Source organism: Humulus lupulus, chromosome 5 (assembly GCF_963169125.1).
Source record: "Humulus lupulus chromosome 5, drHumLupu1.1, whole genome shotgun sequence".
Classification (NCBI taxonomy): domain Eukaryota; kingdom Viridiplantae; phylum Streptophyta; class Magnoliopsida; order Rosales; family Cannabaceae; genus Humulus; species Humulus lupulus.
The window spans coordinates 98,928,189-98,953,918 of record NC_084797.1 but is presented as its reverse complement, the minus strand read 5'-3'; the positions used below and the strand labels follow the sequence as shown (position 1 = coordinate 98,953,918).

Sequence of the window (25,730 nt, the reverse complement as noted above, 5' to 3'; positions counted from 1 at the left end):
GGGAGTATTGATAACGCTTCTGAAAATGCTAACATAGCCCCTGTTATTAAAAGTCCCGTCTTTTCTATAACAGTTTTCAAATGTTATGTTCGATGTTATCTTAAACTATTCAATAACACATTTTTAGTTGCTATTATATTCAAATTATAACATTTAGTTAGAGTATTTGGTTATAAATTTAAAATTTAATCTTATTCTTTATGCATAACACCTTTTAACTGTTACATTTGATTATTTTGATAACATTTTTAATTTGTTATATTATATAAATCATAACGATTTGTTATGCTTATAATATGTTTCGAAATCATAACATATTAAAAGTCCAGTAATAAAATTTTGTTACTTTATTCAGGATAATATATTTTAAATTTTATTATGATAAGGATACTTATAAGGTTTTTTTTAATTAAAAGATTTTCATTATTTTATTTTGATAAAAAAAAATCAAAATTAATCATAAAATGTAATTCTCAATAGATTGATAAACCATAAGTATTACATTAAACAATAACTAATTCAAACCATGAATGTGTCTACTTCATGAGATCTTAGTTCTAACTTAAGTTTGAAAGCATAACATAATAAAATTTTATAATCTTGAACAATTTTTACTTCAAAAATGAAAAACAGAAACATTACAAGATACACAAAAGTAAACTATGCATGAAACTTGCTCCATCCTTCAATTCATCATCCTTTGTGCACTTGCCTTTGTTGTGAGTCCATTTTCTTAGCTACAACAAAATTTAAATAATTAATGCTTCAACTTAAAATTAATAGTAAACTAAAAGAGTACATAAAAAAAAAGTTAATTACCTAATTATGACTTTATCAGCCGGCCATGCAATGTTAGTTATGATATCTTGTCTATCTGATAGAGTGAACCACAGGGAAACCAGTCGAAATATCTGTAAGCACACTTGTTAGTTTCTTGAGGAATAACAATTACAACAATGACAATGTCATGTGTAATCCTTTCAACTAAAAATCATACAATTTCAGCAATATATAACATAAAAGATAATAACAAGCAAAATGTAACTGATTGACTTTGAGAGCCAGATATAAAAGACAATAACAAGCAAAAGGTTTCATTGATGGTAGAATTATACTGAAGTAAAAAAGAAACCTTAACTCATCATTGTACCTGTGTAGATTTTCATTGAAATGGCCACTTTTAGTTTTGCTCACTCTGTGAATTATCTCCCATGTAAAGCAAGGAAAAATTCTAGTTTCCAGCATGCCAAGCAGCCTCATACTGCAAAATAATTGATGACCAAAAAGACAGATGGTAAATACTACACTAGAGAGGTCAGCTGATAATGATATCACCCCTAAGAAAAAGAAAAAAAAAGGGACAACCATGAGTACATGCTTATTTCATGAATTTATAACAACAGGTTAATGACAGATGCAAGAATGTTGAGCACAACAAACTTTCACTCCTCTTTCATAGATGTCCATCAGAATACAAGTGATAAGGTTTTAAATTTTCACATAACCTTGGCACATGGAACATACAAGGACAATTAAGGTAAAAGAAGTTAATTTTTTGGGAAGAGTGTGATAAATCACTAACAAATCAGTAAATCTCAAAACAACAATCTCTGGAAAAAAAAAAAAAAACCAATCTAGATGGTCAAAACTATTATAGCAAAGCTTGTTCAGTTGTATTACTTACCTTTAACTACAATTCAAAGCTAAGTATACATGTATTACTTACCTTGTTGGACAGAATGATCCCATATAAGCTGTCAGGTTCATTGATATGAGTGACTGCTGAGAACATCTGTAGCCAAAAAAAAAAGTCATTCAGTATGTATAACTCACTGTTGATATAAAGCAATAGTCCAGTGTGGGTTCATTGACTAGTTCATATCTGTCATAAATATCAAAAAATATCTCGTCGTCAGGCCCAAGAAGATCAATTCCAGGTTTCAGCTCAGGCTCTGGATTATCTGTCTCTGCGTCAGTCGATACAAATGCGATAAATTTTCCTTTTGGAGCAACATTGTGAGAGTAAGAACAACAGAAAAGATACCTGCCCAAACACAAAAACTCACAAAAATTAGCCTCCTAAAACAAACACATCATTAAACAAAGTCTTTTTCAAAAACTATTAAAAGGATATGCCCCTATCAGCTTTTCCCAATTTTTAATGAATTTACTAAGAAAGGTATCTAAAAACAGATGGGGAGCCAGCATAAAATCAAAATAGATTACAAAAAATAAATAAGTAAATGTGGCTTGCATGTGTGATGGTGGCATGGTGCAGGGGATATTACTCAAGACTGACTTTAAATTGACGAGTAGAATATCCCTTTAATTTGAGAAAGGTCAAATTAGAGCAAAGTTATCAGTCCCATTTAGGAAATGACAAATAAGATAGCTAATTCTTCTGAGGAATATTATATGAAAACTCACATGTCTGATTGGCGACCCAACTGCTTCTGTGGCAAGATAACCTGTACTGAGTGAGAATCATTGGTGTTCGGTATTGGATGGCTCATGATGGCAATTGCCCTTGCAACCTTACCAACCTTTCTAACCTGTTAAATTTGAAGGCATTTATTAATTTCATTTGCCTCCACTTACCCACATCACGTACTAAAAAAAAGGAACTTTTAGGCTTTGGCCCTTGTCTCAGGCACCACAAAAAACAAACAACAATATCAACCTAATATTTCAATAGCAATCCATAGCGATATATTAATAGTATAACTATGATCACCAAAAATGCTAGGGAGACTATTACCTTGTTTTGCAAGTATGATGGATCACACACAACCTTTTTGCATCTAGTAGTTTCACCTTCAGATGTGACCCCAATGACTTTTCCCTCATTGAACTCAACCTGGCATCATACAAGACTAACATTAGCACCTAGCATCATGCAAATGAAATAAAGAAAATAGAGTAAATACCTTACACTCAGGTTTATTCAACATATATGTCCCTCCATAAACTGCACTAAGCCGTGCAAAGGCCTGCATTTATCATAGTAAATAATTAGACATGTATAGAGGGACTAGCTGATTAATTCAACTATAAATAGGTGCATATAGGTGGAGAGAGTATAAACAGAGAAAGATAGATATCTGTGGAAGCTCTCCCAGTCCATATAAAGGATATATATATGGCGATCCTCCTTGAAAACGTGCTAGAGACTAAGCATAAAGCTATGACATAAAGTACAAGTTCAGTTGCATGAAGAGAACAAAGTATTCACAGCAGGAACTTGAACCAAGGGAGCAAAAGTAAACTATAAAACCAACAAAATTGTACCTTCATTCTTTTCACGGTATCCAGTGCAGGTTCATTTAGGTAACGATCATCCCTTTGAAGAGCTAATGCATGACCAATAAAGTCCACAGTATTGTCATCAAGACCATATTTCCTAACAAAATATCAGATATGTAATAAGAAAATTGGTCTAGCATGCTTAAAATATTTATTTCTCCCATTTATGTTATCAAGAGACCAACCAATTGAGATCATGATCTTCCCATCTATTTATTTACGATATGTAGAAAGTAAATTAGATGCAAGTCTCAATCCATACGGATAAAATACATATTTGTTATTCAAAACCAAATAATAAAATAAACCATGACTAATTTAACATATGAAAGATCTATCTAACACTTTGATTTCACCATATATGGAATCATAAGAGAGCATTACTTTACTTAGGCACTCTTCATCAAAAGTTTTTTACGTCTTTTAATGACGAACTTTAAAATTTATCATCTAACATTAAAAATACCAAAAAAAATTAATATATCATTATATTCTAACAAATACTTAATTCCAGCACCTGTTATTCATGTCAAAAACATAACTAAATATTAAGGAAATGCACCTAAAGAGAGCAAAAAATCAAAGATATATAAAATCTTGAAAAATAAATAAATAAACTATACCTTCAACAAACATGTGTTGTAAATCAAACCACCTCGGCAGTATATCCAGAACTTCAACTATTTCCTTGCCAATCGATGGGAGAGCCTGCAATAAAGTCCAAAATATACTGTAAAAAATGTGCACTAATATACAAAAGAAATGAACCAGTGATGCACTCAAGTTTTGCATCTATCCAAGCTGCTGCAAAAGAAGACATACCAAGAAGCAGTGAGAGTGAAATTCTTGAAGGAGTGGACATGGAAGCAATTTACCCAGCTGCCAAAACAAGAATCTCATAACTGATTATAACAGACTTAATTAAAAGAATGGAAGCAAGTCACATATTTCAACATCTTCTCAACTATAGCAATAAAATAAAGGTGTTAATTAGTTAGTTAACCTGTAAAAAAGATGTCTCTATAAAAGTAGATTCTAGTGTTTAATTTTTAATTTGATTGAAACACATGCTCTTCAAGATTTTCAAATGAAACTAATCATTTGCAAAATAAAATCATTGTACAGATTAGTTTTCAAATTAGTCTCTATATTGATTTTTTTGTATAGCCAATGGGAGTAGCACAAGTGTATGGTTAGCAGTTTTTCCTCTATTTATTACATGTACATGTATTATTCATTCACACAATAACAAAATATCCATACAACAATATCCTTCAATATTCATTTTAAAAAAAAAAACAATATGTAGTACCACCAACAGAAACTAGCAGCAGGTGATAAAGATGCCATTGATTTGCCATCTACCAGAGACAAGGGAAGATGATTTTGTATAACCAAACATAAAGCAAAACATATATAATTGAAGTATATATCTTTGTCTCGGATAACCAAACAGATTGAAGTGCAAACATATTTTATCCTAATCTTCCAACACTAATTAACTATAACCACCAACAGAAACTAAAGTTGGAAACAAGAGCAGAATTATGGATTTTTCCTATTATTAATAAAGAAATCTCCATATCTATATATCCAAATGTGCACATATTAAGCACATAATATTAGTAAAAATCAAAATTGAAAACCTAGTCAAGAGGGTTTAGCACCGTTCCAATCAAAGATTGCCTCAATATACAACACTCAGATTCTCAAGAAATCCACAGATAATAACAAGATTCAAAAAGAAGATATACCTAGATTCAAGAATAAACATATAATGTGGTAAACAACATATGAAAATTAAACACTCTAAAAAGATTGATACCCTCATATGAAGACTGCGTCCACCATGAATGGCAAGGTCAGCCACCAAAAGAGCACATATATATTACTCGGAGATCATGAGCTTAAGCACCATCGCACCCACGCCGTCGACCCACCACTGCAAGCACCGTCGCACCCACGAGCGAGCCACGCCGTAGACCCACGAGTCGAGCCTCCCTGTCATACGATCAAGCCGCGGGCCCCCATCACCTTGTTACACACATGCAGCAAACAGAGAGAAAGAAAGATTGAGCGAGAGAGTAGCTTAGAGAGAAAGATAGAGAAAGAGAGAGTTACTGAGTGTGAGAGAGAAACAGAGGAAGCTCTCACCGACGTTGTGTGCTCCGGAGACTCGCGTGAGGCAGGGAATGACGAGACGAAACCAGAAATTAGTGTAGATACGTGGTTGTGTAGAAGAGAGTGAGTGGAAGAGTATAACGTGGTTGTGTAGAAGCTGAGTGTAAGAAAGAGAGGCAGAGAGGCGAAACCTGAAATTAGGTTTAGGGATTCAATGGAGGCTTAGGGGTTCGGAGGCTGAGACAAGATTTTCGTGTGTCTTATTTTCATTTGGCGCCTAGTTACATTTCATATGGCGCCAAATACTTTTTCACAGGATCCGTGTTTTTTTTTAATGGCTTATCAATAACACTTTTAAATATATGTCATTTTTTAATGTAATATATACTAAAAATTGTTGTAGTGTGGAAACCCAGAAATTTATGGGTTCATGTTATAGCGCCCCTGCCCTGGGTTTGGGCTCCCCTGCGCTAAGCAGGGGAGGGCTTGGGGGTTCACTGTTTGGGTTAGGGCGCCCTTGCCCTTTTGTTGGGTGCCCCTGGGTTATGCAGGGGATGTTCTGGGGGCTCTCTGACAATGTTGGGCTCCCCTGTCCTATGCCAACTTAAACAAGCCCCAATTTTAGAGCTTCAAAAGAACTTGGGGGCTTGAGGGATGGTTCCACCACCCCGTTCGGTGGGATTGGAAGTCCCGAGAGCACGGGATTGATCCTAGAGTTTGTTTTTGGGATTGAATCTTAATAAGGATATTATTTATGGTTGTGACTAGGTTACCGCTAGGGCTCAGGCAGGATCGTGCCTAAGGGTCATTTTATCTATCCTATGCTTGGACCAAAGGTAAGTAAACTATACCCAATATGTGATATTTGTGATTAGGGCCTACTACCCTAGAGCCATTACCATGTGATTTTTGAAATGTGTCATTAGCTCGCTAATCGAGGTATTAGATCAAAAAGTGTGGTTGGTTAAAACGAAGACTCATTTAAGTAAGATTGTGGAATAAAAGTGTTGGACATTCATTTAAATCATGAAAGTGTTAAATTGGGATCCCAAAATATTGTTTAGAAACATATTTACAACTCAAAAGTTACTTTACAGTTGACCTAAGCGACAAATTCAAACATTTATAACACGCTCCTCAAAATACCCCAGCTGTGGCAACCAGGTATGCTAAACATGTACACACCGCTCCATGCCCTCTAACTCATGGTTGATCGACCTTTTCCTTGCCCTTACCTGCACCACAGAGCACTCGTGAGCCAAGGCCAAGCAAGAGAACTTCACAGCACAACATATAATAATTTATTTCAACAAATACATACTTAATAAAAGACAACAAACAATTTACAAGTTTCTATTGGAATACACAACAACAATAAGCATAACAGGAAAACAGTACAGCAGCACAACATCGTCCTCCGTCGATCGAGGTGCGTTATCAGACATCAACTCCTGACTCTTAACTGAGCGGGTGTGTACAAAACCCTTAGAGAGTCTCACCCTAGCGGCCTGCATTTAGGTTGCTTAACGTTGATCCCAGCCTTTGCCGCCCCCAATCCTTGTCGATCTTGACCTCTGCCGCTCCCAGCCTTTTCCGCTCCTGACCTTTGCCACTCTGACCTTTGCCACTTGGTAAGGGCCATAGAGCTATGGCCCTTACCGATCGGTCACAGTCACATGTATGACATAATAGCTATAAACAATACACACAACAATAAACACAACATAGCTCTATGGGCACTGACAATTATCTTGCCTTGTGTCCCGAGCTGACAACCCAAAGTGATCCCGAGCATGATCCCTAATCTCGAGCCTGAGCGATAAAACCTAGTTACAACGTAATGATAAATAGAAATCCATCAATCCCTAACCAGCTAAGAACTTCAGATTAAAATACTAGCCTTTAGGACCTTGAATTCTACTAAACCGGGTAGTAGAATTGTAACGCCCTAGATAACCAAGACCATTACACTATGTATTTAAAATAGTGCGAGACTTGCTAATCAAGTCATTTAAATAAAAATATGAATCTAAAGACATAAACAAGTTAGGTTTAAAATATTTTGGTTATAAACGAATAATTTTCATTAAAATAAATGTTTGGTACATGGGATCCCAAATCAGGGTTTAAATGACATAATTACAGAATTTCCAAATGTTATAAATACTCAAGCCACTCTAATGGCGAAATACACATTTTAGGTTTCCGTCCCTGCACAATCCCTCGACCGTGGCAGCCGAGCAGCTAACAATGTACACCTCGCCCCCAAAGCTCTCCAACCCATGGTTAATTCATTTTACCCTTGCCCTTACCTGCATCACGTAGCACTCGTGAGCCAAGGCCCAACAAGAAAACTATAACATCATAGCACAATCAATATCGATAACCAAATAGTTCATAGAGCATAACTAAATGATTTACAAGACATTAATCAATTACCCAGCAAGCCATAACATTCACTTAATCATGGATAACAGTCAATAACCAATGATCCAGTTCCCAGATATTCAACGTATCATATACAACAAATTAACAACAATACACATGTCAAGCAACAACTAAGGTCGACGCCCTTAGGCCGCACCCTCTGTTTAATCCACCGTCTTTAGGTCACTTAGGCAAAGCCCAATGTTCAACCCACTAACTCTGGTCCACTTAAACTGAGCTCAGTGATTATTAAGTTGTCCTCGGCTACCAGTGGCCGAGTCGCGCCCTGTGCGCCAATATTGATTCCGACACTCTTAGGTCGTATATTTCATGTTCACATGGCGTAATACCATCATACAACAATACATACAAGTATAGGGAGCCCTTATTCCCAACATATTTACACAATTGGGTGTAGTTTTCTTACCTCTCATTTCGAGTGCTTTGACCGAAGATGACCCTCGAGCAAGATCCTGCCCCGAGCCGTAGCATACACCTAGTCACAACCATGATAAAGGATTCCATCAATAATAAATGAATAAGGATTCCAGATCAAGTTCTAGCTTTCAGGACATCCAATTCCACCAAACAGGGTAGTGGAATCAATCTCGAGCACCATAGGTCAAGTTCGCGCACTTTAAACCTCCAAAAGACCAAGAATACCCTTAAGAGTCCCAGCCCAAGCTTCCTATGCCGCGGCTTGCCCCTGACCAGAGGCTCAGCCTCACCAAAAACCAGATGCAGGCCACGGCCCAGCAATCCCCATGCTGCGGCCCGCCCTTCTTCCCCAGCTCTATCTGCTTCAAAGGGTCGCAGCACACCAAGAACTGAGCCGCGGCCCGATCCCTCCGAACCCAGAAAATCCACCTTTTTGAACACTCAAAACTCACTCAAATCCATCCAAAATCAACCTAATGATACAATTCAATTATCACAAACATTCTAACATGTTTTCAGCAACATAACCCAACAAAAACCTAACTTAGAAACTCACCAATATAACACTTTAATCTTGAAACCCATACGCTCAAAAACTCCTTAGAACAGGCAGTAATTCCCAAAATCCAGATGCTAAGCCATCATTAAAGGCTTACCTTTACTGAAGAGCAAGCCCACCAACTAGTTGCTGAGTTAATTCCCAAGCCTTAGCCCCAATTTAATCTTCAAAATAAAGAACCCAGAACACGTAGAACTCAACCCAAATCTACATAATTCAATGACCAAGAAAGTGATTCAAGACTTACCTCAATTTCTGATTGAATCCCTTAGCTAACACTGAGCCAATCCCCAAAGTTCCAACTCCAATCTCTGAATTTCCAACCAAAACTCCCTTGATTTCACTGATTTCCTTGAGAGAGAGAGTTGAGAGAAGAGGGAAGGGTCGATTTAGGTGTTTCTACTATTTTTCTAACTTTGCTTTATTTATCCTTAGTTACTTAAGTTAATCCCTAGGCTCGGGGTACCAAAAACCTCCTCGGGGGCAAAATGGTAAATTTCCCTAGTATTCCCACCTAGGCTTCCTAACCTCAAATATATCTCCAATTATTTATTTCCATAACCCGATAACCCAAATAATTTTCTAATACCCAAAATACCCCTTGACTCACCCCGAATCAAGTATCGGATCCTGTTGTGACTTTCCTGCTACTTGCTCCCTAGGATCGCCTTGTGTCGAATGCTGCAAATATAAATATATCTGCACACTCTGGCGGGTCAGATAAGGGCCCAACTCGATCTGCCACATGTCAGACGTCCGTCCGGAGCTTTTTATTTCCATCCCCTAATTTAACCAGCTCGAGCTGGTTAAATCATCTAGCTAGTCCGCGGAGCCATTGTATCGACTTGGTGAAAGCCACGAGCTGGCACCACTTTTAGCTTAGAGTGCATCAGAGGCTTGACATCCCCGACTATTTGTAAAGTCAACCACGCAATATAAACGTACACTTCCCAGACATCACGTGTCTCTTTCATTCCTGAATTCTCGGGCACGCAGTATAAACGTGCGTATTCAGACATCCCACGACTGGTTTGGGCCATGCGGCCCATTATCCCTCCTTACCTATTGACTAGACCACACTTCACTGTCAGGTTTTAGGAATTAATCATCAATGTCACATAGATGACGTGAGGGGTAAAGCGGTCACGGGATGACCCCCTTTGCCAACCTAGGTATCCTCTCCCTATAAATACCAAGACCCTGGGCATTGCAAAGGGGGGGGGGGGGGTATGTTTTTTTTGTAAAGAAACACTCTGTAAGAAAGAGTGAAGAGATATCAATAATATCGACTGGTGGACTAGAGGTATTTTAACCTTCGAACAACCTAAAAAGAAAGGAGTGATCACCTTCCCGTGTTATTAATTTCCCAAATATAGAATTAAACTATCTTCATATTACGGTTCACTAATCAGCACTAATCCATCCTATTTATTCGTATAATTATCTGTTGGCAAAGAACCGCGTCAACAGTTTGGTGCTCTCGTTGAGAGGATTTAGATTAGTGCTGTCGCAAAAACCTGGTCATGGTGGTTACTCGTTCGATACATGGTAATGAAGCGGAGCAACATGATGGGCAGGAGGCCCACCATGTCGCCAGATCCGATGAACAAAACCCCGAGGTCCAGCAGCGACCAGGAAAGCAGCCTATGGGCCAGGGCGACACCGAGAGTTCGGCACCCCGGCCGCCAAATCCGAACCCGGATTTCCTGACGGCGATAAAGATGGAGAGCATACAGTTGAGAAGTCAGCTGTCAAGAGCAAACAAGCAAATCGAAGAAGTCTTATCCCGGCTACCCCCTCTTGCAACCGACGCTAACGTCGGAAAGAGGCAAAGTGGGGTTCATAAGTCCCGTCGAGATAACTGGTCCAGGCCCAGCCGATCAATCAGAGCCTCCACTCTGAGTTCTACCCCCACGTCACACCACCACCAGGAAACGGTGTTTGAGGAGTTTCCTAGGGCCAATCAGCAAGTCAGTCGGTCAGTTTGAACCTCAACTCCTAGCTCGATTCCACCATCGAGCGCACCTAGAAGGGCCTGAGGCAGCTCACGGAGGAGATCCGGGGGGTGGGGGGGGGGGGGGGGGGCTCGCGAAGACAGCCTGCTCCGATCAGCCATCCTGCACCACGATCAGACCACCGAGTGGAAGATGCGGGGGATGGTAGAGTGGAGTGGCCGCGACCTAACTTGATCCACCCGGACGGGACTAGGATCGCATCACCAGTTAGGCATCCCCCATCGCCAATAAGATACCCATCTCCTCCCCGTCCAATTCGGGACATTCTGGCACATGGGAGCAGCAGGAGAAATCCTCCTTCCACTGGTCCTTCCCATCGCAGTCGAGCGCGCGGGGAAGTCCTGAATCCTCGCCCTCAGCAGCAGGCTCCGAGCTTTTCAAACGGGAGTTACTAGACCGGGAGCCACCGAAGTGGTAGATCCGGTGAAGACCTGCGCAATCGCTTGAGTTCGGTGCAAAGCCCTCGGGCCACCCCGAGGGCCGACCTTCGAGATCGCCTCAACTCACAGAGGGGAGATCCGACTAGAAATGGTAATCATGCTCACCGAGGGGATGGTATTTCAGAAGTACGTGACAGTGGGAGTGTCCCACCTAACCAAGCCCAAGCTTGGAGGGACAATAACCCACCTAACGCTTATAATGGAACTGGAGCTGTTGAACAGCCCCAGAACAACCAAGGGAGTAAAGACCAAACCCTAGAACGTTTAGCTCAGATGGAGGAGTTGATGAAGAAGCTCTTGTCGGACAAGGAAAAAGACGAATATGACTCAGGGGACGAACTCGAGGTCTTCGCCCCCAGCATAGCAGCCACAATGTATCCACCAGGTTTCCAGATGCCCCACTTGTCTAAGTTCGATGGAGATGGAGACCCGTCGGATCATTTGGGTATGTTCAACACCCTGATGATGGCCCACAACATCGGCCCCGAGCTAAGGTGTTTGATATTCCCTTCCACCTTGACTGGGTCGGCCAGGCAATGGTTCAAGCAGTGTAAAAAGCAGTCCATAAGCTCGTGGAAAACCTTTTTTGCTGACTTCAAGAGGGCGTTTCAGGCTTCTCAAGCTGCCCGCGTCAAAGCCGACACCCTAGAAAACATGAAGCAACAACCCGAGGAACCTTTGAAAGCTTACCTGAGCAGGTTCGCAAACGTCGCTACTCGAGCCAGGGATGCAGACGATAGTTCCAAGCTTATGGCCTTGAGGACTGGAATCCTCGTTGGAGGTGGGCTATGGAAAGAGATATAGAGAAAAAGTGTCAGCACCGTGGATGAAATCCTGAACAAGGTCTAGAGATGGATAAACCTGGAAAGGGCACGAGCGTTGGTCGCGGGAACTAGCCAAGCCCCTGATCAGCCCGTTGGAGTGGGAATGGATGTCGTGAAAACGACTCAAATCGTTACACAGAATAACCAAGTGGGTGGAGGCAAGTGAAAAGGGAGCAGCGAGGACGGCCAGCATGGTCCGAAGAAGAACAAGCCTGTGGAAAAATTTAAGCCAGTCTACGCGACTTATATCGAGCTTACAAACACTAGGGAACACATTTTCCTAGCCAACTCTACCTGCCTCCCCTGGGAGAAGCTGGAGCCTTTGAAGCACCAGAAGCCCAAGAGGGACCCTTCCAAGTTCTGTCAATTCGACAATGACATTGGCCACAACACTGACGATTGTAGGCATTTAAAGGATGAGATTGAGACACTCATCAGAACTGGGCCTTTGGCTCAATACACGCGGAACAGAGTTCCTACCAGTCAACCGGCCCCAGAAACTCTGATAAATTAGCTCGGGCTCTGGATAAATCAGGATACCCCTCCTCCTGTGATAGGGGGAGAGATATCCACAATCTCTTGTGGCCCCCATTTGGTCGTCACGAGCAGAGGTGCCCAGAACAGATATGTCAATGAATTGAAGGCTCATAACAGAGTGGAATTCGTCCCGGAGCAGCATCTACCCAAACAGGAACGACTTGAGAGGCAACCGGTCATCTTTACCAAGGAGAATGCTAGCCATGTCCAGTTCCCCCATAACGATCCTCTGGTCATAACTGCCCAGCTCGCCAACTGGAGAGTTAGGAGGATATTGGTCGATAAGGGGAGCTTGGTGAACCTGCTGTTCAGGTCTGCGGTGGAGAAGATGGGGTTATCTGTCACCGAGTTGAAGGCCACCTCCATGATGCTGTATGGATTTTCTAGAGAAGGGTCAGCAACGATAGGAACAATCGAGCTGGTAATTACCTTGGGAGAGGGGCCCCGGACTGTCTCTAAACTCCTCGAATTTGTGGTCATCGATTATCCCGCCGCCTACAACGCTATTCTGGGCCGACCTACGTTGATAGAATTTGAGGCCATAACCTCCATCCGCCATCTCGCAGTCAAATTCCCATCCTCCACGGGGATATGCGTGGTCCGAGGTGATCAGCTCGCTACCAGGGAATGCTATAGCATTTCCATGAAGGGAAAGTCACGACCCGGGCAGTAGACGATGACCATTCAGGGCGGGGATGAGGAATCTCAAGAAGTAGGACCTATTCCTGAGATAGAAAGACCTCAGAATTCCAAGGGGGAGGGTATCATCTTGAATGATGAAATTGACCCCGGGATAGGCGAAGATAGATCAGAGCTCTGTGCCATCGAAGAACTCAAGAAGGTGAGCATCGATCCACAAGACCCCTCGAAGGTGGCGAAGCTTGGAAAAAACCTGTGTAGTAGAAGGAAGGTGGGGCTGATGAGATTTCTACGAGAGAATCTAGATGTGTTCTCCTGGTCCCACGAGGATAAGATAGGGATCAGCCCGGGCGTCATCATGCACACCCTCAACTTGGACAAGAACGTGCCGGCGAAGTCCCAGAAACAAAGGCACCTAGGCACGACCCGAGATGAGGCTCTAGAGGAGGAAGTAGCCCGGCTCTTGAAGTGCGGCTTTATTCGTGAGGCAAAGTACCCGATCTGGGTCACCAATCCTGTTTTGGTCCTAAAGCCCAATGGGAAGTGGCGGACCTGCATCGACTTTTCCAATCTAAATAAAGCCTGCCCCAAAGATTGCTTCCCTTTGCCAAGGATTGATCAATTAATAGATGCCACGGTGGGGCACGAGCGCATGTCTTTTATGGATGTATACTCGGGCTATAACCAGATCGCCATGAACTTGGCAGACCAGGAGCACACTAGCTTCATGACCCCAACTAACGTTTATTGCTACAAGGTCATGCCGTTCGGGCTGAAAAATGGAGGAGCTACATACCAAAGATTGGTCAATAGGATGTTTACTAATCAGATCAGGAAAACATGGAAGTGTATGTTGATGACATGTTAGTCAAGTCAAAAACTTTCGATAACCATGTCTCCGATCTGGAGGAATGCTTTAAGATTTTAAAAGAGTACGGCATGAGGCTAAATCCCCAAAAGTGCACTTTCGGGGTCGCGTCAGGAAAGTTTCTAGGTTTCATAGTCAACACCAGAGGAATATAGGCGAACCCCGATAAGATCAGGTCGCTACTCGAGATGCCATCACCCCGGTCGCGAAAAGACGTCCAAAGTCTGACAAGAAGGGTGGCAGCCCTTAATCGGTTCATTTCCAAATCTACCGACAAGTGTTTGCCATTCTACAACCTGTTCCGAGGAAATAAAAAATTCTAGTGGACCGAAGAATGCGAACATACCTTCCTCGACCTGAAAGCACATTTAGCCGAGCCGCCCGTGTTGTCCAAGCCAACAGCAGAAGAGCCTCTTTTCCTTTACCTGGCAGTCATGGAAGATGCGGCTAGCGCAGTGCTGGTCCGGGAAGAAAACCGGTCTCAGAAGCCAGTCTATTATATTAGCAAGAGGCTACTCAGAGCTGAATCCCGATATCCGTTGATGGAAAAAATGGGTTTCTGCCTTATTACGGCCTCCTGAAAGCTGAGGCCGTATTTCCAGTCCCATTCAATCCGCGTCATAACCGATCAACCTTTAAGGCAGGTTTTACAGAAACCTGAGGCATCGGGGCATCTTTAAAATGGGCTATTGAGCTCAGCCAATTTGAGATACTGTACGTACCGCAAACTGCAGTGAAAAGCCAAGCTCTGCCTGATTTTGTGGCAGAGTGCACGGGTTTCTGAGAAGAACCAATGGAAGATCCAGTTCGAGCCTCGTGGAAGGTCTTTGTAGATGGCTCATCTAACGAGAATGGGTACGGGGCTGGAATCATCTTGATTTCCCCATATGGACATCATTTCCACTCCGCATTGCGATTCGGATTCAAAGCATCCAACAACGAAGTCGAATACGAAGCTCTATTGGCCGGGCTAAGAGTGGCCCAAGAGCTGAAGGCTAGCTCCGTCCAATGCTACAGGGATTCTCAGCTCATGGTAAACCAAGTGTCAGGGGAATACCAAGCGCGAGGAACCAAGATGGCTGCCTACCTGGCCAAAGTAAAAATGGAGCTGTCCGCATTTGAGCACAGCCTAAGTGAGCAGATACTTCGGGAGCAGAATGCCAATGCTGATTCCCTGGAAATCGCCACCTCCAGGGAGGCCGAAACTTTGGGCCTGGTACCGGTAGAATTCTTGGAAAGACCAAGCATAGAGGAAGCCGAGGCGGAGGTCAGAATGATCGATACCAGGCCGACCTGGATGAATCCCATAATCGAGTACCTCACAACAGGGAAGTTACCTGAGGAGCGAAATGACGCAAGAATGGTACTTTACCAAGCTCAGAGGTACGTAATGATAGACGAGATATTGTACCGGCATGGCCTCTCTTTACCTCTCTTGCGGTGTGTTTTGCTAGGTGAAGCGAGAACCATTCTGCAGGAGGTGCATGAGGGATTTTGTGGAGATCACGCTGGGGGGCAATCCCTGGACTTGAAAGTATTGAGGCAAGGGTATTATTGGCCCACTCTATCGAAGGACTCAATCTCTTATGTCAAAAAATGCGACAGGTGCCAACGGTTCGCCACGGTCGCCCGAGCCCCTCCTGTCGAGCTAAAGATGATCTCGTCCCCATGGCCGTTCACGGTCTGGGGGATTGATTTAGTTGGTGCCCTTCCCATGGGAAAGGGAGGAGTTCGCTATACTGTGGTGGCCATAGACTACTTTACAAAATGGCCAAAAGCAGAAGCCCTGGCGATGATTACTTCAAAGAGGGTCCTCGACTTCATCTCGTCCCCATGGCCGTTCACGGTCTGGGGGATTGATTTAGTTGGTGCTCTTCCCATGGGAAAGGGAGGAGTTCGCTATACTGTGGTGGCCATAGACTACTTTACAAAATGGGCAGAAGCAGAAGCCCTGGCGATGATTACTTCAAAGAGGGTCCTCGACTTCGTGGTCAAGAGTATTGTCTGCCGATTCGGGCTACCAAAGAAGATTGTGTCGGATAACGGAACACAATTCGATAGTGATCTCTTCACTGAATTCTGCGAGAGGCACGACATAGTTAAAAGCTTCTCCTCCGTGGCCTACCCCCAGGCTAATGGGCAGGTCAAGGCTGTGAACAAGACACTAAAAGGAAGCCTTAAGAAGAGGCTGGATGAGGCCAAGGGAATTTGGCCCGAGCAGCTCCTCCAGGTGCTGTGGGCATATCGAACCTCGCACCGAACTGCGACGGGTCACACTCCTTTCTCCCTAGCTTTCGAGAGTGAGACCTTCCTTCCTATCGAAACAAAGATAGCCTCGCATAGAGTCCGGACATTTGACCAAGACCAGAACGACAAATTGCTCTGCACGTCCCTCGACCTAATTGGCAAAAAATGAGAAGCGTCGCAGCTGCAGCTCGCGCATTATCAACAGAAGATCACTAGCTATTTCAACTCAAAGGTTAAGAAATGCAGCTTCAGCGTAGGCGACCTGGAGCTCTGAAGAGTCTTCTTAGCCGGTAAGGATCCCAAGGACGGAGTGTTGGGACCAAATTGGGAAGGACCCTATCAAATAATAGAGGTTGTGAGAGAAGGAACCTTTAAACTAGCTTGGCCTAATGGAGAAGTAGTCCCACGGACTTGGAACGCGGTGCATCTAAAGAAATATTATCAGTAATACTTTTGTAAGGCTTAGATAGAAAAGCCACCTTGTTTTATTAAATAATAAGAAGTAGTTTCTTCTTGTCATGGTGTATCTTCATGAGCATAATGTTAGAAAAGCATGTTCCAAGTAACCACAAAAGGTCATTTTCTGGTTACTTGGGGGGGGGGGGGGGTGGCATATGTCTTGGATACAACCAGGTCCCAAAACTTAGAAGTTGATTCAAATTGGTTAATTGATGTATTTCTTAAAAAGCACGAGATATCAATAAAGAGTTAACGCGAACTAAGTTTCTAAAATCAATGTCCTGGATACAACCAGGTCCTAAAACTTAGAAGTTGATTCAAATTGGTTAATCGATGTTTTTCTTAAAAAGCACGAGATATCAATAAAGAGTTAACACGAACTAAGTTTCTAAAATCAATGTCCTGGATACAACCAGGTCCAAAAACTTAGAAGTTGATTCAAATTGGTTAATCGATGGTTTTCTTAAAAATCACGAGATATCAATAAAGAGTTAACGCGAACTAAGTTTCTAAAATTAATGTCTTGGATACAACCAGGTCCTAAAACTTAGAAGTTGATTCAAATAAATCAATTGATGTTTTTTCTTAAAAAACACGAGATATCAATAAAGAATTAACGCAAACTAAGTTTTCAAAAGTTAACCGTCCTGGATACAACCAGGTCCCGAAACTTAGAAGTTAGTTAATTGACTTGGTGCTTTGTGGTTTTAAAGAAAAAGTCAGTGAACTAACATGAACTAAGTTTTTACCAAATGCGTTGAAAATGAATAACAATAAGGGTAAAAATAGATTAAAATGAAATTCGGGGAAACCAATTGTCTCGAGGAGAAAAAACCTCGTGGTAAAAGATTACAAATAATAAATAAATGGGAAAGAAAGAGATCAAAATTCCTAGGCCCCCCCAGGCCGCTCCGACAAAGTCACCCCTTCGGTATCCTACTCGCCTGTAGCGGAAGTCTCCCCAGTCTCAGAGGGCGCCTCCTGTTGAAGACGAGCCTTGAACTTCTCGAGGAAGGGCTCCCACACCTCCGGCGCCAGGAAGGAAAATTCGCCATCCTGGTTGAAGGCCCAGCAATGATAAAGCATGGCCTCCTTGGAGGAGTTGGAAGATGCCCTCTCTGCCACAAGGGCAGCCTTGGCCTCGTCAAGCTCGACCTTCACAGCAGCCAAGGTGACCTGTGTAGCCTTGGCCTCCAGCTGCTTAGCCCGTATTGCCTCTAGATCGACCTTCGCAGCGGCCAAGGTGGCCTGCGCGGCCTTTTCGCTTTCCTTAGCAGCTGTCAGGGCAGCCTTGGCATCTCTCTCTTGTTGCTGTGCAAACACGAGAGCGGCCTGAGCAGTCTGAAACTCGCCCTTGATCTAGTCAAACCTGGCCCTGGACCGAGCTATGCTGCGGTGTAGAGCCAAAGCCGCCTGCAAAGTCAAAGATAATAAGGCATGTGCTATAGAAAAAGCAAAGAGAATTAGCTAAATTGATTAAGTAAACTTACCGTGACAGTCATCCCCAGTGAAGACTCCATAACGTTCTCGGGGCTCCTGGTCTCGATCTCCCGCAAATCCCTTAGGGTGGCATTGTAGTAATGAACCACCGTATAGCTCGCGGTTTCGTAAACCGTCCCTCAAAAGGCCTCAGGAATTTTCTCCAGGGCCTGAGTGTTAACCGGGATGCGCACGGTGGGAGTCGGAGCAGGCGGGGTCCCAGTTGGTGCCTCCAGTTCCCGAGTAGGGACCAGAGGTCGTGGGGGAGGTGGGGGCATGTTCTCTGCGGCGGCAGGGACCTGGCCCCTCCCCTTAGCGGGAGACTTGGAGGTGGTCCCTGGAGGGGGAGCTTTCTTGGTCAGCCAGGGTTTCTTTACCAATGGCCCGGACGACCTGGAGGGAGGATTCCCCCCCTGGAAGATGGACCACAGGATCTTCTCCTGAAACAGAAACAAGGAAGCATTAGTTTACATGTAAGAATACTTGATCACAAAAAAATCTAAGGGTGTATTGAGAAGGTCCTACCCTCCAAGCTAGAGGAGGAATCTATTGCCACGACCTCCGGCCACGGAGCTTCTACGGGGGAGTCTAAGTTTATAACTTCGCGAATGAGAGGGGGCTCTGGGTCCGGATCCGCCTTAGGACTGGACTCCTCTACATACTGCCTAAACCCCGGAGTGACTACACCCTCCAGAAGGGAGGGCCACGACCTAAGGTTGGTCCCATACTCCTCAAAAAAGCCCGACCTAAAAGCCAGGGTGTTGTCTACTACTACAGTGCCTCTAGGACGGCCCATGTCATAGCGCAACACTAGTTGGTCAACGCACTGGAGCAGAGTTATGTTAAGGTCTGGGTCATTTTGATGGCGATGTACGAGATGGTTGGGGCTAAACCTAGCAAGTCGTAGGTCTGCGGCAGCCTTGTCTAAGTCCCTAAATAAGTATGGGTTACCTTGGCCAGAGGGGCTAGTTGCTGTCCCGAATTGGATCCGATCCGCGTCGAGCCCCTGGGCGATCTCAAGAGCCCGCTTCTGACACATGAGCGGAACCTCGTCTTCCTCATCCTACTCTTCGTCGTCCACAGTGCCAACTCACGAGCTACTGGGATAGCCCGCGACCTCCTTAAGGCCAGGGTCTGGCCCGGAGAAATTAACTTGCATGCCAGCATCGTCTCATCAGATACGAGCTGGTGATGGTCTTTGTCACTTGGTGGGAGCCCTGCCAAGGTCTCATATTGACCCCCGAGGGTCGCTGATTTGGCCATCCTCGCAAAAATGGTTGCACGATGGTATTCAAGTCAATACATATGAAAAGAAATAAAGCAACGTGGCGATTCTGCGAAGCTGAGGATAGAAAGAACTTACGAGGACAGTTGAAGTAATGGTGTTCACAGTTGCGAAACCCCGTCGACATGAAGAACTGGTCCTTTAAGTCGTTGGGGTGGCTGGGCAGGTCAATGACTACAGGAGAGTTGGGAAAACGGGTCAAGTAGTAGAACCCGTCGCCTTACCCCCGTTGATTCGGGCTGGCTTTGAGGCAGAAAAAATAAAGAATGTCTGTCGGTTTAGGGACCTCCTACTCCTGCTTCAGGAAGAGGTACCTCACCCCGCTAATAGACGGTAGGAGTTAGGGGGCAGTTGGAAGGGAGTCAGCTTCACGTAATTTAGAAAATCCGTAAAGTACTGGTCCAAAGGTAGGAAGGCCCCGGCCTTGAGGTGTTCATCGCTCCAGGCTGCGAACTCCTCGTTGAGGGGCGTGCAGCTCCTCTCGCCCTCGATGGGAGGTCGGGCAACAAGAGCGCCTATCCCAATTTCGATGTTATGGGACAGCAAGATCTTGTTGACCCTCCCTTGTGTCGTAATCTTCGAGACAATCCTCTCCGCCTCAAAGAAGGCATCAGGTCCCACCTCGACCTCTTTCTCCACCGCGGGGCCAAATTCGGGTATGGGGGATTCCACGGTGACCTCCATCCCTCTGGACTACTGGGACGACGGTCCAGCCGCACTTATTTTGGGCACGTTCCTCCTGGGTCCCATCAGATCGCCTAGCGAACAAGAATGAGGAAAAACTTAATAGGCGATCTAAAAAAGCAAGAAAAACAAAGAAAAAAGAGCACGAGGAGAAATGATTTTCATACATGGGCTAAGGTAATCTCAGCCCATGGTGTGTGAAGCTACGCGTTGCCGTGACCACGAGCCCACGTTTCAAATGGATCCTTGATCTCTAGGGATCTTCGTGTCAGGAGAGGCAGATTATTGCTTGCCTTGGAAGGGAAGTTTTGAAAGCAAAATCGCCTGGGAAGCGTGTCCCTTAAGCTACTTGGTTTTGCATCTTGAAAACCCCTCACTTCCCATATTCCAAGTAGATATTTCCTAAATTCTCCCAGAAATTCACCCAGAAATCCCATAGTTGTGAAGATGACATTCCTAAAAATGTTTCTAAGTGTGATCAATATTCCTAGAGTTGGAACCTACACAGCAAAAACTCGCCAGAAACAACCTATTGTTTATAACTAAGAAATAACTTTGCCTACCAAAGAAACAGGGAAATCGAAGCATGAAAATAGACAGGAAACTTAAAGTAGATTTTTCTGAAAGAAAGTTGCTAAAGGCGTGGGGTTGGGAATCCTGGTTGAATCCTCAAAGCAAGACTTCTGAGATACTGTTGTGGCAAGAACGTTGGGATCTCTGAGGTTTCGACTGGAAGAAGAACTTCTGAAACTCAAAAAGAGAAAATTTTCAAGCAAAAGTGATTAATGTTGAAAGTTTCCCTCCTTATATATACGTAAGAGACGAGAGGAAGCACAGACCATCTGCATCATATTAATGCGCAATACGAGGGTCATAACTCGGGAGGCGAAATGGCAGTAGAAAGGTGGCTAGGCCATTTAATGAAAATCTTGGAATCCGAACAGTCTCCAAACACGACATTCCACGTGTCCGATACTAATGTAGGGGACAGGACATGAAGAGTCGAGTGGGAAGTTTAAAAGCCCCCACTGTGAAGATCAGAAGTGATGTCATAGGTCACGAGCAGGGGCTTGGGGGGCAAATGCACACCCTGGATATTCGCACACTCTGGCTGTAACGACCCAAATTCGCTAATAAGGCTTAAGAGCCTTGATTAGTGTGCCAGGAGGGCATTAATGGAATAATTGTGATTTGATGAGTAATTATATGTCTAATAATGTTTATATGATAATTGATTATATTATGTGGTAATATGATATGTGATATATGCGAGGACCACATTATTATGTGGACAGGTTCGTTGAGCATGACTCAAGACGATTCTAGGGCCAGATAGCGGGAGAAGTCACAACGGGGATTAAGTTATGACTTTGGACAAGTCATGGGTACTTTTAGATAGCGAATAGTGATTTTGGTTATCAGGACATGAAAATAAATATATGGAGATATATTTGACGTTAGAATGTCTAGGCGGGAATATTGGGGGATTTTACCATTTTGGCCTGGGGGACAGTTCCGGCACCCCGAGCCTCGGGAGTGATTTAATATGTGAGATAGACCTTAGGAAGCTTTTAGAAGAAAACATAAACCGAATTTAACTTAGCTTCAGCTCTCTCTCTCTCACGCTTAAGAAAACACAAAGGAAACTAAGGGAAACTAGCTGGGATTTCTGAGTTTGGTGGTGAGAATTTGGAGGTCTAGCTCAGGGATTGATCAAGCACTAAAACATGGATAAGGTAAGCCTTTAATTTTCTTCTTTGTGGTTAGGATTCTAGATTTTTGTTAATTATTGAAACAAAGTATGGTTTTGATGTTCTAAGGCAGAATTAAGAGGGGAAAACTTGGGAGCTTAGCTTGGCCACAGCTTGGTGAAGTGATTCTACAGCAAAGGTGAGTTTTAACTTCTGGTTTAGAGGTTTAAATTGAGTTTAGGTGGCTGGTTTGAGTGTTTATAGCACTTGGGTTTCAGAAGTTGAAAGGAGGTGATTAGAGTGTGCTAGGCTGTGTTTTCTTGGGAATTATGTTGTTTAGATCATGCTAAAGAAGTTGGGAATTAATTGGTTAAGAGTTGGGAATTTTTGGGATGGTTTAAGGTAAGGTTTTGAGCTTTGAAATGGTGAAAAATCTGGGTTCGAAGAGGAGGGCCGCAGCTCTGTTCTAGAGCGCTGCGGCCCTAGCATGCAAAGAAGCCAAGGGGGCTCGGCCAAGGGGGCGCGCCGCGGCGCCCAAGGCAAGGGTCACGGCGCATGTGTGGTTCAGTGTAGGAGGAGGTTCTATTTTGGGGAAGGGTCGTGGCTAGGCTTTGGGGGCTGCAGCCCTTGGTTTCACACATGAATTCTTGAGGGTTTTAAGCATGGGAAAGTGGTCTAGTGTGCTTGGGTTTGGTTTCACCACCGTGCTTGGTGGAATTAGGAGTCCCAGGAGTTAGTTTTGTAACTGGAAACCTATATTTGAGTATTTATGAAACCCTATACTTTGGTTGTGGCTAGGTGATAAAATCTTAGGCTCGGGGACGGATCGTGCTTGAGGGGCGTTGCTCGTAATTCGATAACCGTACAGACTAAAGGAAAGAAAACTGCACCTGGTTGAATATATGTGACGGGACTAAGGGCTCCCTACAGTGGATGCTTGAAAATATGGTATTATGCCATGCAAGCCATTTAGTGGACCAACGGCCTAAGGGTGCCAAGGGTCTCACTAGCGCGTAGGGCGCGGCTCAGTCACTGGTAGCCGAGGACAGCTTATTATGCACTGAGCTTGGTTTAAGCGGGCTAGAGTCAGTGGGTTAAACAGAGGATGCGGCCTAAGTCGTCGGCCCTGAATATTATGTGATATGAATATTATACGTGATAGAATGTATCTTGTATTGGATTGTATATGTTGAATATCTGTTGTGGATTATCTAGTGGGTATACATGCTTATTGAGCTATTTGTCTGTTATTATTGTCTGAGTTATCTATGATGTTTTCTTGCTGGGCCTTGGCTCACGGGTGCTGCGTGGTGCCGGTAAAGGCAAGGGCAAGTTAGATCAGCTCTGACTGGAGAGCTCAGCTAGCGAAATGTACATAGCCAGGTGCTCGGCCGCCACGGTTGAGGTCTAGTCAAGGACATGGAACCTGGAGATTGTATGTTTTGCTATAGTATGGCTAGTGGTTACTCATGTACTTTTGGGAGTCTGTAAACTTTCTTTAACTTTGTTTTTGTATGGGATCCCATGTTTACTACGGTATAAATATAAGAAATGAGTCTTTTGAGACCAAAACCTTTTTAACCTTAGCTTTTGCATGTTTAGTGACATGTTTTCAAATTAATGCTTGATTAGCAAGTCCTGCACCTTTATAAATACACAGTGTAATGGTCTTGGCTATCCAGGGCATTACACTGGCAGGCCGGATAAGGGCCCAACTCGATCTGCCACGTGTCAGACGTCCGTCCAGAGCTTTTTATTGCCATCCCCTAATTTAACTAGCCCGAGCTGGTTAAATCATCTAGCTAGTCCGCGGAGCCATTGTATCGACTTGGTGACAGGCACGAGCTAGCACCACTTTTAGCTCGGAGTGCATCAGAGGCCTGACATCCCTGACTATTTGTAAAGTCAACCACGCAATATAAACGTGCACTTCCCAGACATCACGTATCTATTCCATTCCTGAATTCTCGGGCACGCAGTATAAACGTGTGTATTCAGACATCCCACGACTGGTTTGGGCCATGCGGCCCATTATCCCTCCTTACCTATTGATTGGACCACACTTCACTGTCAAGTTTTAGGAATTAATCATCAATGTCATAGAGATGATGTGAGGGGTAAAGCGGTCACAGGATGACCCCCTTTGCCAACCCAGGTATCCTCTCCCTATAAATACCAAGACCCTGGGCATTGCAAAAGGGGGCATGTTTTTTTCGTAAAGAAACACTCTGTAAGAAAGAGTGAAGAGATATCAATAATATCGACTGGTGGACTAGAGGGATTTTAACCTTCAAACCACCTAAAAATAAAGGAGTGATCACCTTCCCGTGTTATTAATTTCCCAAATATAGAATTAAACTATCTTCATATTATGGTTCACTAATCAGCACTAATCCATCCTATTTATTCGTATAATTATCTGTTGGCGAAGAACCGCGTCAACAATAATTAAATCAGTTATTACCCTCCTGACACGCTTATCAAGGCACTGAGCCTTATTAGCAAATTTGGGACGTTACAACTTTCCCCTCCTTATTAAAATTTCATCTTTGAAATTTATTCAAACATCTAAGAATACCAATTCTGCAAACTTGACTATAACCCCAGAGTCAGGTCCTTTACCTTGCCACTACTTGTAACACATTCACAAGAAGGATAGTCTAGATATGTATGTCTTTATCTCTTGTGTCCAGAGTTCCAATGGCTTTTCCTTGCACAATAAATTCCCCTGAAATTCCAGGGGCCTCTTCGCCCGATCAAGGGTAGTACTCACACTGCTTCCCTTAACATTGGCACCAGTAACACCTCTTAAGCCTCTACCCATGGTGGGGTAAGGCTAAACTATGGCTCCTAGCCTAGTCCTTATTAGGATCTTTCAGATCAATCCAAATCTAGGGTCAAAATTCCTTCCTCCTTTCCCAAACTCCTTTACCCTTCTTAATCGACAATATTTGGAGAAGCTCAAGTCTCCAATCCTGGAACCCTACATTCCCATACTCAAATTGGCAAACACTTATATCCTTCAATAAAGTAGATACTCTACCCTAACAATCCTTAATAATTTCACTGGTCCTTCAAACGCACTCTGAACCAGGATACTTCCTGTTTCTAGTTCCATATTTTATGGAATAAGTCTTTCTCGTTCCCTATCTCATAATATCTTACTCAGAGCCACGCTAGTCATCGATCGGCATTCATCGTTGTGACAATCCATTCTAGGGATTGTATTTACCTCAAGGTCCCAAAACTCACATATTCGAAGTAAAACACTCAAAGTCTGAGTTATTCCTTCAGGTTATCAATTGTCTAAAGGTAACCATTAATTCCAAATTCTGACCTTATACTCATCACCGTCTATGACCTTTTTTTCGAACTTGAGAACCTAAGGGTCTTAATCTAACAATGTCGACTTTGGTGTCCAGCGGGGACGTACGGTCTCCTTACGTACACACTCCCTCTTTTGATATCTCACTCACACCAACCACAGTGTGTCAACCCAATAGGTCAAATCACAGATTTTCACATCCACTCACCTCATTTGCAATCTGAGGTGATCCACCTTTAGGTTCCACAATCATATCGATTCATACTAACTTTAGGATACCCTAGAGTCATAATAGCCCCTCTGGCTTCTGATTATCATCTCTCACTTACCAAAAGATTAGGCCGTGCGCCTCCCAGTATTCAACTCCTTAGATACAATAATCGTAAAGG

The 25,730-nt window shown here is 43.5% G+C and overlaps 1 protein-coding gene across 1 annotated transcript; it reads right to left on the bottom strand.

The window, feature by feature from the left end:
* Positions 1–462: 462 nt before the first annotated feature.
* Positions 463–25,594, bottom strand: LOC133779327 (guanosine nucleotide diphosphate dissociation inhibitor 2-like). The gene is made up of 12 exons (XM_062219301.1): positions 25,550–25,594; positions 4,126–4,182; positions 3,927–4,011; positions 3,808–3,820; positions 3,289–3,400; positions 3,105–3,170; positions 2,928–2,993; positions 2,759–2,857; positions 2,428–2,552; positions 1,727–2,044; positions 820–1,261; positions 463–737 (listed from the first exon to the last, which is right to left on the bottom strand). Exons 1-10 carry the CDS (start codon positions 25,592–25,594, stop codon positions 1,816–1,818), a joined length of 897 nt encoding a protein of 298 aa, XP_062075285.1. The 3' UTR covers positions 463–737; positions 820–1,261; positions 1,727–1,815.
* Between the last annotated feature and the right edge of the window lie 136 nt (positions 25,595–25,730).

Coding starts and splice junctions, on each gene's coding strand:
- LOC133779327 (XM_062219301.1), bottom strand. CDS start 25,594: ATGATTGTGGAACCTAAAGGTGGATCACCTCAGATTGCAAATGAG. Junction 3,171..3,288: donor ATACCGTGAAAAGAATGAAG/GTACAATTTTGT, acceptor CTTTATGCTTAG/TCTCTAGCACGTTTTCAAGG. Junction 2,553..2,758: donor CATCATACTTGCAAAACAAG/GTAATAGTCTCC, acceptor CAAATTTAACAG/GTTAGAAAGGTTGGTAAGGT.